The 18151-nt window shown below is 49.6% G+C and overlaps 2 protein-coding genes across 4 annotated transcripts in view; one reads left to right on the top strand and one right to left on the bottom strand.

Moving 5' to 3' along the window:
• Positions 1-550: 550 nt before the first annotated feature.
• Positions 551-2572, bottom strand: SOWAHB (sosondowah ankyrin repeat domain family member B). Its single transcript, XM_052682538.1, has one exon. It carries the CDS (start codon positions 2543-2545, stop codon positions 704-706), a length of 1842 nt encoding a protein of 613 aa, XP_052538498.1. The 5' UTR covers positions 2546-2572; the 3' UTR covers positions 551-703.
• A 4009-nt stretch (positions 2573-6581) lies between these two features.
• SEPTIN11 (septin 11) overlaps positions 6582-18151 on the top strand; it is a 50100-nt gene continuing 38530 nt past the window's right edge. For all 3 annotated transcript variants that reach the window (XM_052682275.1, XM_052682277.1, XM_052682276.1), the window contains exon 1: positions 6582-6681. In XM_052682275.1, coding sequence (XP_052538235.1) covers positions 6616-6681 — 66 coding nt within the window. In that variant the 5' untranslated portion in view covers positions 6582-6615. The remainder of the gene's footprint in view (positions 6682-18151) is intronic.

Below are 18151 nucleotides of genomic sequence, written 5' to 3' on the forward strand. Positions count from 1 at the left end.
CAGCCACAGCACAGGTACCGCTTCCAAGTGCTGTAGTGAGAGGAAAAGGACCGTGGGGCCAGAGAGATGGGGCAGGGTGAGTGCTGCCGGGCAGCTGCAGAGAGGAGCAGGGCTGCGGTGCTGCCCCACATTCCTGTCTGCATGGGCTGCAAGGCGGGGTGGGTGTGTTAGCAGCCTCCTTCGTGCAGCTCTCCCACTGCTGCCCTCTGTCAGGGCCAGTCCCTCTTTGAAGACGCTTGCTGGAAGGCCAGCTCTGGACCAACTGCATTTTTAGGAAAGGGGCTCATCCCTTAATCTGCTGGGATTAGACAAGGAGCTCACGCTACTCCCCGGAATGTAGGTGGTGTAAGCAGGTGTTTTGCAAACCTCAGCACCAATGGCAGCCCATCCCTGGGAGAGAAAGCTGGCACTGCCCTGGCTGTGGCCACACTGCAAATGTGTCACACCACAGCTCGAGACCCCAAGCCCGTGACTTTGTGAGTCATTCCCCGAGTTCAGACGCACTTCCAAACAAGGAGCTGCATCATTTTGCTCTCAGAAAAGCAAGAAATTGAAGGGAGAGCAAAGAGACTCAGACAATGTTTCATTGCAATAATTTAAAAGTACATTCCTCAAGAAGTTCAGTTGAGTTTGCAGCTTTTCCTGCCCATCTGCCTTCCTCTTGGATCCAGTCTCCTGTGCAGGGGGTGCGTGCTGCTGTCTGTCAGTTGCTCTCACTTCCAGCTTGGTGGGATGCTGCCCGGCGGCCACGCTGTGGCTTAAGGCATGCAGCCAGCGGTGCCCGGCCTGCAGGCGGCAGAGCCTTGCTGGCTGAGGACACACTACGGGCCAGGGGCTGCGTGGGGAACATAATCGTGCCCCGGGGTGCCTGCAGGAGCTGCCAGATCTCCCCGGAGGTGCTGCTGCCCAGGTACTCCCAGGGCTGGCGCCCGTTGCCATCCCGCACCTGTACCTGGCAGCCCAGCTGCAGCACCAACACCTTGATGACGAGTGTGTGGCCATGTATGGCAGCCAGGTGCAATGGAGTGTACCCGCAGCCAGATCGAGCGTCCACATCCAATGCCAGCCCAGCCTGGCGTGCTGCTTTGGCCAGCTCCTGCAGGCCTGGCCCATCACCGTGCTTAGCCAGCCAGTGCAGCACTGTGAAGCCCGACACGAAGTCCCGCTGCAGGGCCAGCTCTGGCTCCTCCAGGAAAAGTTCCTGCACGTTGGCCCAGCGCCCCGCTGACACTGCCACCAGCCAAGCATGCGCCCGCCGACCCAGTGGCACCATCGGCCCCCGGCTCTGGACATGTATGGATGAGCTCCTCTGGGGCACTGCACGGAGGGGTCTCCCTCTGTCATCAGACATCTCCAGCACAGCAAGTTGACACCTGATGCTGCGGAAGACAGGTATTGGGGCTGGAGGGGTGCTAGCTGGTGGCCCCTGGGGGTCTGACGCTGGCAGCACAGACCGGGACAGGAGTGGACTGGCAGGAAGGGGCTGGGAGCAGGGGGGCTGCCCTCCGGGGCCTGCTGGCTGTGGCAGGGCTGGGGGTGAGGGCGGCCCTGTGACATGCAGCCGCGTGGCTCGAGGCTGCACTGGGCCGTTGGGGGTCCGTACCTTGGGCCCCTCTCGCGAGGATGGGGGAAGCCTGGTGGAAAGCATCTGAAGGGACCTGGACAGGGGCAGGGGGAGCGCATCCGGGCCTGATAAACACAGTGATGGGGACGGGTTGCGTCCAGCAGTGAGTGTCTGCAAGGACCGGGACTGCGACAGGGGCGGCATCTCTGGGGCAGAGAGCAGCGGCAGGGACTGGGCAGGGGATGGCTCCGGGAGAGATGGCTGTGGGGACAGGGCTCGAGGTGGCCCGCTGCGAGGCTGCACCCTGGAGCCCGCTGACAGCAGAGGGGACCGGGCTGGGAGTAGCCCTCTGGGGCCAGGCGGTGGCAGGGACCCGACAGAGGCAGACCCGACGGGAGGCGGCGGCCGCTGCGGGCACCGGGACGGGGACGGTCCGGCGTAGGGCGGCCGCGGCGCCCGGTACGGGGGCGGCCCCTGGAGGTTCCGATAGGGGGGCGGCGGGGTGGCGGCGGCGGCATCGCGGAGCGCCCTGCGGCACTCGAGGCAGAGCCCACCGCGGCCACGGGCAGTGCAGCCCGCGGCGGCGGCCGCTCCGCCGTGCTGCCCCCCGCCCGTCCGGCCCCTCCCCGGGAGGTCGCGCCGCCGGCAGGGATCGCAGCGGGGCGGTGGGAAAGTCTCCTTCTCCTCTTCCTTCTTCTCCTCCGCCTCTTCTTCCTGCGGCGGCAGCTCCTCGTCGAGGAGGTCGCGGTACCTGCGGCGGAGCACGATGTCCTTGGAGGTGCCGGCGGACGCGGGTTGCACGGTGGCCACGGCATTGACCAGGCGCTTGAACCGCTCGCGGCGCTCCCCACGCTGCGCGTCCGTCAGCGCCGGATCTCGGAGGAAGCCCTGGAAGTGGCGGAGCAGCGCCGCGTTGGGGGCTCGGCCCCCCGCTGCCCAGAGGAAGTCCAGCACAGCCTCCTGGCTCAGCTCCCGCGCCATGCTCCGGTCGCTCGGTGTTACGCCGCGCCGGGAACCCGCCTCCGCCGTGCCCGGCCTCTGCGCCTCTCCGCCTCCCGCGCCTTTGCCCCGGGTGGCGGCCGGGGACGACGGCGAAGGAGTGGGGATGGGCGCAGCGCCGCGGAGGCGATCATGTACCTGATCGACCGATGATCATACGGTCATCGAGTCACGAAGGTTGGAAAAGACCTCTGAGATCGTCGAGTCCAGCTGTCAACCCATTCCCACCGTGCCCATTAACCGTGTCCCTCAGTGCCTCACCTACACGTTTCTTGAACACCTCCAGGGACGGTGACTGCATGTATGTATGTCACAGCTAGCTAAAAAGCATGGGTAAGGTCAGTGCCTTGGTGGGCACCGACCAAGTGATAGCCACACAGCTGAAGGAGTTTGTGGCATGAGTAGAGTGGGAGAGGGTGTGCTGCGTTTTCTGTCTTTCACTCAAGGAATGGGGGCACAGAGGAGCTGAGCTCGCCAGACCCTTGCTGCTGAAGGTCAGTAGAAGTCCACTCTTCTGCAGGCTCCTGGATGACCGTAAGGATGTATGTTGCTCCGAAAGTAATGCATCCAATTTATTTGCAAGGAAACATCAGATACAAAGAGTACAATATAACGATTTGGTGGAGTAAATTCTGAGCTACAAAACACTGTTTTTCAGTAGAATCATAGAATCACCAAGGTTAGAAAAGACCCCCAAGATCATTCAGTCCACCTGTGTACCTATCACCAGTATTTCCCACTAAAGCATGTCCCTCAGGACAACATTGAAACTCCAGCAGGTGGAGTTCAGTGACTCCACCACCTCCCTGGGATAGTCACCACTGTCAGTGATAAACAAGAACCTGCATGCCACGTCTCAAAAGTCTGTACCAGCAGAAGTCACCCACTGTTTCACAGCTCCTATGTTGGCATTCTAGGAAAATGTTGCCCGCTCAGACCATCTTTTATTGGCCTGAACAGATGGAAGTCAGAAGATGCCAAATCCAGACTATACAGTGGGTGTGGTAGGACCTTTCACTGTCAAGATCATCACTGTCTTGAAACTGGTATGAGGCCTGGTGTTACTGTGCTGCAAGAGAAAGGTTGCCCTCTTCTCTGACCTGCCTGGCCCTCAGCTTAGTCAGCACTGCAGTGCAGCAGTCATAGCTGATGGTTTGTCTGGTCTTCGAGGAAGCCAGAAGGACCGGCCCTGTGCTGTCCCACCAGACAGTGCACATCACTTCACCTGCTGAGGGCTGCTTCGTGAACTTTTTCTTCCATGGGGAATTCAAAGGTTGCCACTCCTCAGACTGCCATTTTGATGCCAGCTCATGGTGGTGGCACCATGTCTCATCACCGGTAATGATGTGATTGAGGGAACTGTCGCCTCCAGCCCCGTGTTGGTTCAGTTGGTCCTGATAAACCTGCATACGGTATTCTTTCTGATCTGTGTGAGCTTTTTTGGACCCATCTGCAGCAAACTTTGTGGTATTCTGACACTGCCACCATCATTTCCAATGCACTGAAACCAATATTCGGTGCAGTGCGCAGTTCCCTGGTCACAATCCACCAATTAGTGTGGATGAGCTGATTGAGATGCTGTTCATTTCATGCTGTGGCAGTGGTGCATGACTGCCTGGAGTGCGGATTGTCTTTCACTGCACTGTTGCCACTGCTGAAATGCACCACACACTGCCCCACGTCACTCACCTTGCTGACATCCACTGGTAGGTCTCATCAGTGTTCATCAAACATCGATGAATGGAGGAGTTCAGTGGCACACCTTTGCTTCATACACACATCTATGTCTAGGTAACTGGTGATTGCAGGAACAGATGCATACATGGTGCTGCTCTCAAGTAACTGAGCTTGGCAGGTCTGTGCTTTTGGGTTGCTAAATTGAAGTTGTGCTAGTTTCTGCTACAGGCTGGTTTGCCTGATAAATTGCCCTGTGATGTTGCAGGACTGCTAAAATGTAGCCTCTGCAGTATAGGGAATAGCCCTGAAAGAAACTTTTTAGGTTAGAAGTTACAGTTTCAGTGAAGTAAGGGAAGTTTTGCAGCACACCTAAATGCAGGTTGTTTCAGTGGCAATGGCAAGTTGCTTCCATGCTGTACTGCATCCTGCTTTTGGTTTTTGGTGTGGCATAGTGCAAGAGCGTAGCTGCATCCCATCAGCAGCATTCAGCTGGCTAGGAAACGGGCGCTGGGAGAAGGGATATCTGAGAAGTCAATATTTGATTGCCCTGCGCTTGCTTTTGGCATAGTCCTCCAAGGCACCTTTCTCCTTCTAAGCCCTTGGTTGCACTCACACCCAGTGTGCGATAGCAGCATGCCCTCAGCAGCAGCAGTGGAGAGGAAACGTGTGGAGCATAATGACATAATTGTGATTTCAAACAAGAAAACAGGGTAGATCAGGGAGATAAAAAGTTTAAGTAAATAACAGCGGCAAATGACAGCATTGCTATGAAAATGTTGTTTGGTTTAATAAACTGCAATGTAAGTAGGAGGTGTCCTACAACTTTCTCCGGTATGATATTCTCATCTAAACAACACTGCCAAGCATGACCTTGCTTACAATGAAGACTGGAGGGCTTTCCTCCTGAGAAACACAACCTTTGCCCTCTCAGACTTTTGCTTGAAGTTGGTGGAATACACTCAGGTACCATTAAGTGATTAAAGTTACCATTAAGTGTTAAAGTATCTGCAGGACCAAGACCAACACGGTAAGATGTCAATTGTGGGTGGCAGATTTCAGCATGGCTGAGTTTCATAGGATCATGAAGATTGGAAAAGACCTCTAAGACCACATCTAGCCACCGGACTTTCCTCACTGCGCCCACTGACCACGTCCCTCAGTGCCACCTCTCCACGGCTTTTGAACACCTTGAGGAACAGTAACACCACCACCTCCCTGGCTGCCTGTGACAATGCATCATCACTCTTCTGGAGAATAAATTTTTCCTAACACTCAAACTGAACTTCCCATGAGGAACTGAAGGCCATTCCCTCTCATCCTATCACTGCTACCTGGGAACAGAGGCCAACTCCCATCTCACCACAAACCTTCCAGGCAGTTGCAGAGAGCCATAAGGTCTCTCCCGAGCCTCTTCTCCAGACTGAACAACCTCAGTTCCAGCTGCTCCCATGAGACCTGTGCTCCAATCCCCCTCCTGGCTCTGTTGCCCTGCTCTGGACACATTCTAGGTCCTCAGTATCTTCCCCTCCACATCACCCTTTTTGAGGGTTCTGAGCTGAGTGGGTCTTTTGGTTCTTGAGGGGATGTTGATGTAAGTTATGAGTGGTACCAGTCACAAAATGGGGGCACAAAGAAAAAACGAGCTCACTGTTCAGAGTTGTAGCTTTCTGTTGTGAAAGAAAACATTTTCTTTAGCGAGCCATACACCTGTGGTTGATTTCAACCAGGAGGAAAGTTAACCTCTGCTCTGTGTTCACCTGTGTATTCCCCTGCAATCTTAACGAATTAGCCACAGCTGGCACGCACAGTTGGGAAGGCACTGACACGCTATCGCTTCAAAATGGTGCAAGAGAGCTTGGAAAAATGCAGACAGTCCCCGTAGGGTCTCTGGAATGAAAGATCACAATTCCTTTTGCATGAGGACAGATTTGTTCACAGCAGTGAACTTTTAAGAATGAGGAACGCATTCTTTTAAGAACGAGGAATGTGGGGAACTACAGTATCTGAGATCTAGGCAGAGTGCAGCGTGTTTCCTTGTCCTGCCGGGTTTTGTTCCCTGCTCTTTCAGGGCGAGCTGCCATACCCAGGGAGGTCTGTAAGCAGGCACTGGGGAGGGAACCTGGCCGCAGCATCTTTGCCAGCGGTGACGGCACCTGGGCTCAATTAAGGGCTGTAACGCCCTTCACGTGTGCAGGGAGTCAGCCTGTGGAGCATTCTGGGGTTTGATCCCTATGCTCGAAGCCCCGTTTCCTCGTGCAGAAAGCACGCAGCACCCAGACATCGCCTCACCGCCAGCCCCACGGGCTCCCCCCGGCCGAGGCGGGGCGGGGAGGGGCCGAGGCGGGGCGGGAGCGGGCCCGCCCCGCCGGGTGGCCATGTTGCAGCCCCAGCAGCAGGCGGCGGGGAGTGCGGCGATGGCTGTGGCTGTGGGCAGAGCGGCGGTGGGTGCGGGCGCGGGGAGCTGTGGGGGGAGCGGGCTGCGTTGCGAGGGTGTGCGGGGGGACGCGTTGCGCAGCCCGAGCGCTCCTGGATTGCCGGGCGGCGGGTTGGTGGCTGCCGTTCGTTCGTTCATTCGTTCGTTTTATTGATTTTTACCCGTGCTCAGAGAGACAAAAGGGTTCGCTTTTGTAGGGTGAAGGGAAGAAAATAATCGGCACAAAAACTCATACGGTCTGATGGGAGAAAAAAGCGCTCCGCTTAGCAGAAGCGCGAGTGGAGCTCCGCCGCGCCCCGCTGGAGGGAGAGATGCGCTCCTGTGCTCTGTCGGCCGGCGGAGGGGGAGAAGGAGGGGGTTCGGCCCACCCGCCTGCAACTTTCTCAGTGCCTGAGAGTGGAGCAGATGGGGTTGAGGGCTGGAATGCGGCCCCTCGTGCCGCGTGTGGGATGCGAGTGGGGTGGGGTGAGGTGAGGAGGTCTCCTTTCAGATTTGTTTCTGGACCTGCTGGACCGTTGCTGTTCTTGGTGTTCTTACTGCGTTCGTTTCTCCTTAGTCTGTTCAATCTCTGCTCACCCTCTTGTGCTTTTGGTGGGCCGTGGTCCCCGGCAACCCAAAACAGCATTCCCTGCAGTCTGCACGGTGGTTTCACTGCATGTATCCTGGCTGCAGAAAGTGTCTGTCAGCGTGAGAGTCTCGTGTGTGTGGGTGTGTGTGTGTTTGTGTGTGGCAAGGGGGCTGAAGGGCTTCTTCACAAGCAGCTTCTGGGTGGACCATGCGTCATAAAATCATTAAGGTTAGAAAAGGCCTCTAACATCATCCAGTCCAACCATCAACCCATCCCCACTATGCCCACTAACCACATCCCTCAGTACTATGTTTCTTGAACACCTCTATTCTCTAGAGTTGGTGCTTTTAGAGGTGTTTTTCCCTGGGGGAACAGGAGATGAAGGAAGGTGGGCTGATGTTTGGTAGGTGCTGGAAGATTATCTCATATCTCTTCTTATCTAATCCGTTCTGTTGCCTCTTTGCATGCTGCTGTGTTGTTAGGGAGGTGGTAGGGAGGCTGGGAAAATAATTACGTAGTGAAGCTGATGGGCATTTGCCTTTTCAAGTTCTTTATGAATGTAATTTACAAGAGCACAGAGAAGTACCCTTTGCTGGGGACAAGGTTGAAAGAAGGGGGAACGAAAGGAAAAAGAATGGATCAAGAAGTGACTTGGTTTGATTTCTTAAAACTGAGATAACATTCCTGAGTCATAATCTTTCCCATTCTGATGGGGTACAACATTATGTTAATTGTAAAAGCATGCATAAAAAATAACTTCTTTGAGCTGCTCTGAAGTGTCTGTGCTTAATTGTAGCTAAATAGGGTGTGTTTTGGTGGGATGGGTGGCTTTCATTTCAGGGCCCCAATCTCACAGATGTGAATGCACATGTATATCATACTGCCTGTAATTTCGTTGACTAGATGCTGATCTCAGTATGTGAATGTAAAGGTGTGCATAAGCAGAACTTCTACAGAATTGGTGCCAGGAACTGCCTGGCACCTTACTGCTGATGAAAGCCATGTATATGCTTGAACATTCATCTGAGTGGCAGTGTGCATATGATCATCTGCTCTGGCTCTGTCGGAGGTTAGCCACTTGTATCCCCTTAGATAGAGGACCGTCCTTCCCTTGGGCTAATTCTAAGCATCTTGACCAGTTCTGGATGGTATCTCAGCAGTTCAAAGTGTGGAAGACAGCTCTGGCTTCCCTCCCCTATTCTTTATTTGTTTATTCTAAACGTTTACAGAATTGTAGCCTGGGCTGGCTGAAGGAGCAACACTAACGTAAACATACATGTACTGTTACCTCCACCTCTTGCAAGTCAAACAAAGTGATGGTAGATGAAGCTAGGATGCAAATTTTATGGAGGGGCTATGGAGGATTTTATCTAAGAGAAAAGGAACAGCACAGCGCACTCCTCAATCTGTTTTGAAAATTCTTTATAATGAGAGATTGCCAGTTTCCATGGAGGGGAGGGAATGAAAAAGGAAAAGGTACAGGGGAGCTAATGAAGCTGAAGAATTGGTGGATTTTGGCTTTTGCTGTGGGGCAGTGTATTCAGAAAGCCACTTCTATGTGTGCTGCAGGATGGAGCAGAGCCACCAGTCCCCCTGTTTTTTGATGGTGAAATGAGGAACAAAGATGGTGATCTTCATCTTCAGGGATGTTTTGTGCTTGTCTAAAGGTCCTTGCTGATGAAGGTGGGTCTGAGAGATGCTGGGGATGAGATAGGCTGTGGGTGGAGATCACGAAAGAACCTTCTCTTGGTAAGGCATTGGAAGAGGCTGCTTGGAGAAGCAGTGGAGTCATTGTCCTTGGGGGTGTTCAAGAATCGTGTGGATGTGACGTTTGGGCACATGCTTTAGTGGGCATGGTGATGGATTAATGGTTGGACTAGATGATTTTGGTGGCCTTTTCCAACCTTAATGATTCTATGACTGTGTTGCTGAGATCATGAGGAATTGGTTTCAGTGTCTGAGTAATGCTCTGAAATAATACATATTGATTAAGCAGCATGCATCTGACAAGTGAAATACTTACTCATCGCTGAGGCTTTGTGCCCCCTTCCCATACTCCAGCTTCCAGGAAAGATGAATGACTGTCCTGGCTGCCCACTCCAACGCTGTTTGAGGCTGTGCCTTCGGTGTACTGCCTCTTCTCTGAAGGTTGCACTGAGCATAGGCACAAAGCTGTGTGGCAGCCGGTGGCTCTCCTTGCAGGAGAGATGCAGAAGGGGACAGGGTCTTATCCTGGTTTCTGTCTTGTCTGGCCTCACTGGCTTGGTTTGGCTCCAAGCTCCCATCCCTGTAAGCTGCAGTACCTCTTGCAGGAGTACACAGCAAAGCAATTTCATCTCAGAGCTGTTGGATATGACCAGGTGATTTAAAATAAACAAATGCTGCAACAGTTCTTCAAGCTTTTTTTAGTATAGTTTCCAGCTCTCTGAACAGCTCTCCAGCCTGCTGTACGAAGTGATGCGTGATAATGGCTCAGACAAACACCACAGTGCTGTTGGCATTCAGTGCTAACGTTGGTTAAGAGTGCTCCTGATCAGAAACAGGAAACCAAATGCAGGGTCTTAGCAAAGGGCAGTAATGCTAACAAAAAAATTGCTCAGAATGTCCCTTCCTTTTCCCAGTAAATACTGTTATTGCTGCTTCACTAGCACAGTCATGCTGCACTCTGTGATTGATAAGGAGTCCCAGAGATAGCTCGGGTCTTATTTAAAAGCAAAAGGTGCTCTTGACTCTGGAGAAGTGACTGGGTGACCTTAGGAGCTGCACCAAATGCTCCTGAAATTCTGGAGGAGCTGAATCTTTTCCTTGTAGGTTTAGGTTTTTGTGTTCTTTAGTGTTGTCCCATTTAAGGCAATGGCGAAAAGCAGACTGCTGTTAAGTTTTTGTATAAGTTTATATGTATAAAACTTATTTCTCTCTGCTTGTAGCTTCTTTAGATCTTCTGTATTATCAAAGTGAATCTTCTGTTACTGCTTCTGCAACCAGGGTTTATTTTTGGACGGTATCTAGCTGTTTAAAATAGCTTAATGAAATTCTGTGACAGCAGGTAATTTCTTTACCAGATCAGGTCATGGTGAAAGCTGATAGGGAAAGGCTTGTTAGGTTGTTTTGATTTTGCCACAGATGTTGCCTTCTTTGCCAGTGGTTCCTGAGAGCTGATTCCTATGAAAACAGTAGCTGAAAAAAGGATTGTTTCTGGAGATCTGCATACATCTCATCTGTTTCACTCAGGAATTATCATAACCTCTTCCACATGATGGGTGTGGAAGAGGAGAAGTAATGTTTTGACTCCTGAGGGAAATCTGTTAGTGATCTTCAGGACTCACCTGTTTGGATCTGAAGATGTTCTGCAGTCTGTGGGCGGTGTGCTGGGAGGTTATCTGAGTGCAGCGTGAAGCTGGTTACCCTTTGTGAGCAAGGGAGGCCACTCACTGCCAGATGCACACTAACTGCACCAAGTGTGTTAGTTGCTTTTCCTGAATACTTGTCTATGGTTTGAATGAAGCTGATGGCAGGCTGGTGGTTGTGAAATGGAGGAGGCTGAGTTGACAAACAGCTTGCTTGGCTTGCTCGGTGACAGTGCAAGCTGTATTTCCTCCTTTTGCTGGAGTGCACAGTGAATTATTCCCAGCAAGGTACAGGAGCATAAGCGGCACTGGAGATAGAACTACAAATCTGCTTTTGTGCTTTCAGGTAGAGTTTACCAGCAACCAAATCTCTGCATTTTGAGGCATGCAAATCACTTCCTTTCAACTATGGTGAAGACCTATCAGCCCAGGGCTGATTCAATCTGCTTATCATTAACGTTTGTTCTTGGCATGTGTCTGTAATAATGTGCGTTACCCCCCAGTCCTTCAGAGCAGAGGAAACATTCAGAATTGTGTGTAAGTGTCCTAGGTTGTTCTTCTCTTGCTTCTGCATATGACTAGAGATTTCTGTTCTCCATTGTCTCTTCTTGTGTTAATCAGTAGAATCAGGTCTCTGACATATCTGTGAAGTGAGCTTACTTAGAAACAACTTCACTTGAAATGGTGTCAAGACAAATTTTTCAGAAATTGCTGATAAGTGACTGGAAACAGTTTTTATTACCAACTTCTGTGGCTAAAAGCTGAGGTGGTCATGCTGTGAGCAGGTATAGTGCAAGTTGTAAGCACCAGTGGTGACTGGGGCTTGAAATAGCTGCCTGAAACTGAACACACACACAGTCCTCAAATCTTTATGTCAATACCCCAAAAGGACTGAAGATTTTGCCAGATTCTCTGGAGGCCTGTTACAGTGGTAAATCACACCACATAGCCACTGCATCTATAGATTTCTTCTTTCTCTTCCTCTGGACTTATTTCAAGTCCAGGTTAAGCAGTAGTAGGTCTCATTGTGCACTGATCAGTCCCGTGGATCCCAGCTCTAAGATCTGTGTGTGCATGCATGCAGGCAAAGGGTGCATGGACTTTAAACAGGGTGGCTTCTAGATCCCGTGTCAGCAACTTTTTCTCTAAAACTCTCCATAGCTGTGGCCAAGAAAGTCTGCTTGCTGTTGTTATATGTATCTATTGCTTCTTATGATAATACTTTGTTGGCTTATAGAGTCCAAGATGAGGACTTTTAATACTTCTGAAAATGGTTTCTTTTGTTTGCTGTCTGTTGTGTGCAGTATCCAAGCCAAGAAAAATTCTCTGTGCTTTAAAGGAATACTTCTCTGTCACCAAACACCTTTTATCTCTGAAAATGCCAGCCTAATCTCATTCTGTTTCATCTGTTTCATTAATATTGAATACACGGTACTTTAATGTGGCAGTTGAGGCAATGTGGGGAATTTCAGCTAATATCTGACAACAGCAAGCTGAGATTTAATGACATTTGTATGTGATCTGCTATACATAAAGTAGCTGGCATTTTCTAGAAGCATTTGACCTATTTTATGCCCCCTGCCCTCTTGAATCTGCTTTCAGAGGTTGGTTAGTCTTGAGGATCTGAGCTGTCATCTTGCTTACGGGGAGATGTGTTCCCAATGGGTGTTGAGGCTTGTGTGCTGGGATTGTGAGAAGGATCCGTTGCTGTGGACCCATTTTAGAAGCAATAACATGAAACACAAGGCAGTTTGGATGCAGCCACCCTTCATGGCTTTGAATGAGCTCTTGCAAAGTGATGCTGTTTTTCTCGTAGGCTTAATAGCTGTTCAAGTCTGGTTTGGTTTTCTGGTGAAAAGGGGGTTTGGTCACTGTGGCACAAGTTCTCAGTATCCATTGGAGGTGGCAAGTGTGTTGGGGAACTGAATTACACTTGGGAAAACTTGCACACAAATCTCAGCTTTGGCCAGTGGCCAGCTCTTCAACAAAGCAGCCATAAACCCTTCCTGATGCTCTGAGCTGCAAGGAAATAAGACTGAAAGTTGGGACTAAACTTCCTGAAGTATGCTGCTTTCTGGGTTGTGCAGCTGGTAGCCACTGGGACAAAAAAAGAGCAACTCAGTTTGTTTCTGCTATGTGATTGCCAAGAGGCAGTGGTGAAAGGGGAGCTCAGGTCCTGTGTTTCCAGGTAGCCGAGTGTCCATCCTGCTGGAAATTGTTTTGGCTGTTCTGCCTTTAGAGTTATGCAGTAATTCATTATTAGATTCTTGATTACAAGAGCCACTGGGAGCACTGGGAATTAGTGCATGTGGCTGATGAGCTGCAAGTGTTTAGGCCCCCTTTTGCTGGGACTTGGGCAAGAAACTTCAGTTTGCTATGCCCTTGTTTTTTCCACATGTAAGGCAGATGATAATTCCTCTCCTTGCATTTTTTTTTATTTTAAGCATGTATCTGTAATGAATGGATTAGTAGCATAGCCATAGTTAGCTTCATAAAGATAGCACCAAGTGTAGTGAGATCTTGTGGCATGGAAGCATTTCCAGACTAAATGTTTTCCTAATTGAAAACTCTTTCAAGAAAACTACCATTAAAATAAACAATATGCAAGTTGATGTTTTTGCAGGGATTTAACAAGTAATTTCAGTAAGGAAGAGGGGTTTAAAAGTGAGCAGCATGAGTAACTCTGCCGACCTCATTTCTGTGGGCTTATGTAAATGCAGCTGAGGGCAATTTTTACATAAAACATTTCTAAAACATGGTGTGTTTGTCTGGTACAGGCTAGAAACATTTAAAACATCAAAGCTAGAGGTGTTATGGTTTTGTTGCTTAAACAACACTATTATTTGAAATTGTAGCCTTGTGTGTGACTACTGTCTGTTAAATAGCACAGCCACGTTTCCCCCGGGTCTTGGCCTTGCCAGGAATGTTGCTCAGAAGAGCCATTTTTCCATGGGATGTGCTTGGTTTTGATGTAACCTAAGGAAAGCAATATTTTTCTTTTGTAGCCTAACCAGGCAACCTGATGATTTCTTCAAGTAAAATGAGCCAGAAAGTTGGAAGTATAAATCCAGATGTGCAAGCTGTCATAGAGCTTACATGCAAAGAAGGGAAGCATAGTGTTCACACAGGCTAAAGAGCAGTTTGTTTCCAAAATGAAATAGCTGGTTTATTCTCATGTAAAATATGTAGTAAGAAGTCATGGAATCACAGAATGGCTTGGGTTGGAAGGGACCTTAATGCCCCTTCACTTTCAACTTCCTGCTGTGCACAGGGCTGCCCCCCACTGATGAGGCTGCCAAGGGCCCCATCCAACCCAGCTTTGAGCACCTCCAGGGATGGGGCATCTGCAGCTTCTCTGGGCAGTTGTGCAGTGCTTCATCACAGTCTGAGTGAACAATCTCCACCTAACATCTAACCCAAATTTTTTGTCCTTTAGTTTAAAACCTCTTCACTTTGTCCTAAGGCAGTACTCAGCTACTCAGTCTCTCTCCTGTTTATAAGTGCTCTTTAAAGTCCCAAGAGGAGAGTGTGCGGGTGCTGTCCCGTTCCAAGTTAGCCTCGGTGAATGATGTTTTCCTGTACTGTGTGCTGAAGTACGTTGGATTTTGAAAGCTGCTCAGGATGGGGAGCATCCTATCTTTGGTTTTAGTGCCTTATACAGGAGAGCTTAGTGTCCCAGGTGCTTAGTGTCCCAGGTGCAGCGGTGCTGGGTGGCTAGAAGGGGCAGAGTTTAGAATCAGAGTCAATTGAGTTGGAAAGAACTCTTTAAAGTCATCTGGTCTAACATTCCCTGCAATGGACAGGGACTTACAGCTACATCGGGTCACTCTGTCCAGCCTGACCATGAGTGCCCCCAGGGGTGGGGCATCCACCACATCTCTGAGCAACCTGTGCCAGTACTTCAGCATTTTCACTGTAAAAAGAAGAAGAAAAAAAAAACCAAAAACAAACAAACAAAAAAAAAAACCCCACAGCTAAAAACAACTCACCTTTTTTCTTCCATCCAGTCTATATCTTCCCTCTTTTATTTTGAAACCATTTCCCCCTGTTGGGTTGGATGGTCTGCTTCTGGCTTCCAAGCCAGTAGGATGGCTAGAGAAGCCTGCTTTTGGGACCTAGACTCCAGTTTATGCCTTTTGAGGCTGTTGGGCAGCCTGAAGTGTGAGCAACTCATATAAAGCTTGATGCAGCTGCATGTGTTACTGCTGTGAGTGGTGTGGAGGAGGCTGCTGTATCTCCAGCCTGTGCGGAATTTACAAGCTGTGTACTGCAGTGGTTCACTTGCTTTGGTGTATCTCATTAAATAACTCAAGGCAAGAGCAAAAGTATGTGCTACGCATGAGAATTGTGGCTCAGTTTTGGAATAAGCAGGTCTCCAGCACTTGGAGTTGTAGAATGTGTCAGAGCAGGGCACTCCTTCATGTGAACCAAGATTGCCACGTTCTCTACGGGGAATGCTCACTTTCCTGGAGCAAGCTGTGTTTGCCTTGGGTTACATTTGTCTTCCCAAATCCTCAGGTTTGGCTCCATGAGGTTGTGACTGGATTTACCTGCTCTGGCAGGTCTTTAAATTAGGGAGATGAAGCATGGGGCGGTGGAGCTGGCTTGCTCTGCTGCATCCCTGCTCATCTGTCACAGTCATGCTCTGCTGTTCTCTGGTATGTGCTGGCACGGTTGGCCAAGCTCAGTAGTTCACTGCTTTGCTTACCTGACATGCCCTATTTCTTGTGCCAGTGTAAAAAGGGAATTGAGATCCAGCATGGAAATCAAATCTAGTATGGGCAGCCTGGGACCAGCATGTCCACTCTGAGATGAAAGAGGCTGAGCTCTATTTGAGCTGTGTGTGTATGCAAAACTACAGCATAAAATTACCACAGGAGATGCAAGGTAAAGGCAAGTCCTTATTACTGACATTTGGAGCAACAGCCTTACAAAATACTTCAATTTTTCTTTTCTAAAAGCTCTCCTTAAGCAATGTATTTCAGCAAGGTGCATTAGAATACTTATCTGATTTTGTAGGGTTACAAGACTCTGAATTCTGGCAGGTATGTGTTTTGCTTGGCTGGAAAGGGTCTGGGCAGCTGGACAGAATTTCTGGTGTTTTCTTTGGGATATATCGAGGAAAAATATCACAAGCATGGGTTAATTCTAATGCTGGTTGCAAGCAGTGACATGGATTGCTGCAGCACAAGTCCTGACAGGAGGGCAAGAGTTAAAAGTAAGCCCAAGTCTGTCCACTTGCTTTCTATTCAAGCACAAACATAACAGCGATAGAGAGTCTGAACTGAATGTGGTGTCCAGCCTTAATTTGTGATGAGTTGGATTTGATGATCCTTGTGAGTCCCCTTCCAACTCAGGATATTCTGTAATATGCAGAGGTGGATGCTGGCCTTGGTTTAACCTGTCACTGTAGATCCACAGGCAGTTGATGGCCATTGCTGAAGCCTGTGTGTGGAATAATTTATGACATTATTTCAGCAGGCACGTGGGTGAATGCCAGCAGTTCTCAAAACTCTGCCAATGCTCTTATGTGCTGTGGGGCTGCTGCAGGAAAAACAGCACTAGATTAGTGCAGAGCAATGCTTGGAAGCGTCGCGCTTAGTTCCCAAGGACTGTCCCATCCCTTCTGTGCAGCAGCTCTGGGCTCTAGGCAGGATGCTGTGCAGGGAGAGCAGCAAGTAGGCATGTGTTAATTGGGAGTGTTATTCAGGCATCAGGCAAGGTATGGGGGAAGCAGCACAGGAAGAGACTCCTAGCTACAGGGTTTTCCCGAGCAGCCTTTGCTATCTCTCTGCTGACTGGGAGGACAATGCCATCATTTGCAAGTACTTGGACTGTGTGGGTAAGTGCTGCAGCACTTCATCTTGCAGCCTTGAAGCATTCTGGCACCTCTACACGGCTGTTGGTCATGAGCTTGGTGCTGGCTGTCTTTTTTGGGGGCTGAAGTGCTGAAACTTTCCTTCAGCCCCATGTAAGATGCAGCTACAAACCACCAGTGCTTGCCTGCAACTCTTAGGCCTCCTGCTTTTAATGACTGTTGTGACACTGCTAACAAGGTGGGATGGCCAAAGCTCCAGCTCACTGAGGCAATGGGGAGCTACAGTACGCAGGCAGGAAGCCTCTGGCAAGGCACAGGGCAGGGGCAGTACCTGCCTCTCTCTAATTGTTGTTTGTTCCCTGCTTATCCTGTGCTTGTATATGGGAATCTACCAAGCAGAAACTCATCAAAGGTTACCTAGAGCTGGCACCCAGCAGTCTTGCAACTCACCCTGCAGCTATTGCCTTCGGGGAATGAGCAGCTCAGACTGCTGGCCCTGCCTTGGGAGCTACGGGGCTCTGTGTACCTGCACAGGTGTCAGTGACTGGCCTGAGTGCACTGTCCTCTGGTTAAAAACTCCATGTTCCCATAAAATGTCATGTATTAGATAAGCATCGGCCCTAATGCACAGTCTCCTTGTGCTTCTGAACAGCACTGATAACTGAATTCCTGCAGGCTGGGGTTCAATTCCTAGTGGATAGGATGAAGTACACAGTGACGTTCAGGGGCTTTCACTTGTGATCTCACTTATCAGTAGGCAATGGCACCAAAGCTCTGACATACTCTGTCAGATTTTAGCCTTGATGAGTCTGCTGCTAAGTTAAGGACGTGCATCATTTTATCAGGATTGGTAGAATAGTCCTGGAAAACCATTCAGAACACAGCTGTATGGTTTGTTTGTTTGTTTTTTCCCAATATTCTTGCTCATGTAATAAACTTGATGGGACATCAAGCCCTTTAAAGTTGCTAGTAAAATTTGGATCAAGGTCTTAGAATTATTATAAATGGGAACATGATTTTATGGATCCAGGGCATCTAACTAGAGTCTGGATTTAGACATTAATGGAAGTTTGTTTGTAGAAATACTGTTAACATTTTCCTTTAGGAGTTTTTGTTCTTTACATGCAGTTGCTCGAAGTAATACCCAGTGTTACAAAAGAAAAATATTTTTCTCTTGCTTATTTCCTCATGCTTGGCATTTATACACCATTCCCAATGGGTTCTTTTATTCAAGGATGCTGATTTGGAGTTTGGGGTGTATATGTGGCTTCCTAGAGGGCAAAAGTTAAAACTGTTGCCCTAAAATAAAAGAAGGCAAGAAAAGAGTTAAGAAAAATGACGATTCAGGGATAGACAACATCTGAAACTACTTGCATGAGTACTTCTTCCCCTTAAAATCTGGACTGCTTCTTAAAAGCTTGCTGTAGGTACTCAGCAGTGCTGCTGAGCTTAAGATGCATGCGAGTGCATTGCAGGCTGTAAAATATGAGGTTACTGGGCCAAACCCAACCTCAGTGATTGTTCATGCCTATCAGATCTGGTGCAGCAATACTACGGTGTCATGCTTTGTACTTGCAGCACCTGAGCCTCCTGAGGACTCTGCCTTGCCAGGGAGCTGAGAGAGGCCTTGGGCAAGTAGCTACTCAGGCTGAGAGGCTTTGCTCTCTCTTTGCATCTGCAACCTTGAATTTGTTGGCTGATGCTGGTCATCGTCCTTGCTTCCACTCTGTGAGCAGGTCCCCGA

Source organism: Tympanuchus pallidicinctus, unplaced genomic scaffold (assembly GCF_026119805.1).
Source record: "Tympanuchus pallidicinctus isolate F22 unplaced genomic scaffold, pur_lepc_1.0 scaffold2, whole genome shotgun sequence".
In the NCBI taxonomy this organism is placed as follows: domain Eukaryota; kingdom Metazoa; phylum Chordata; class Aves; order Galliformes; family Phasianidae; genus Tympanuchus; species Tympanuchus pallidicinctus.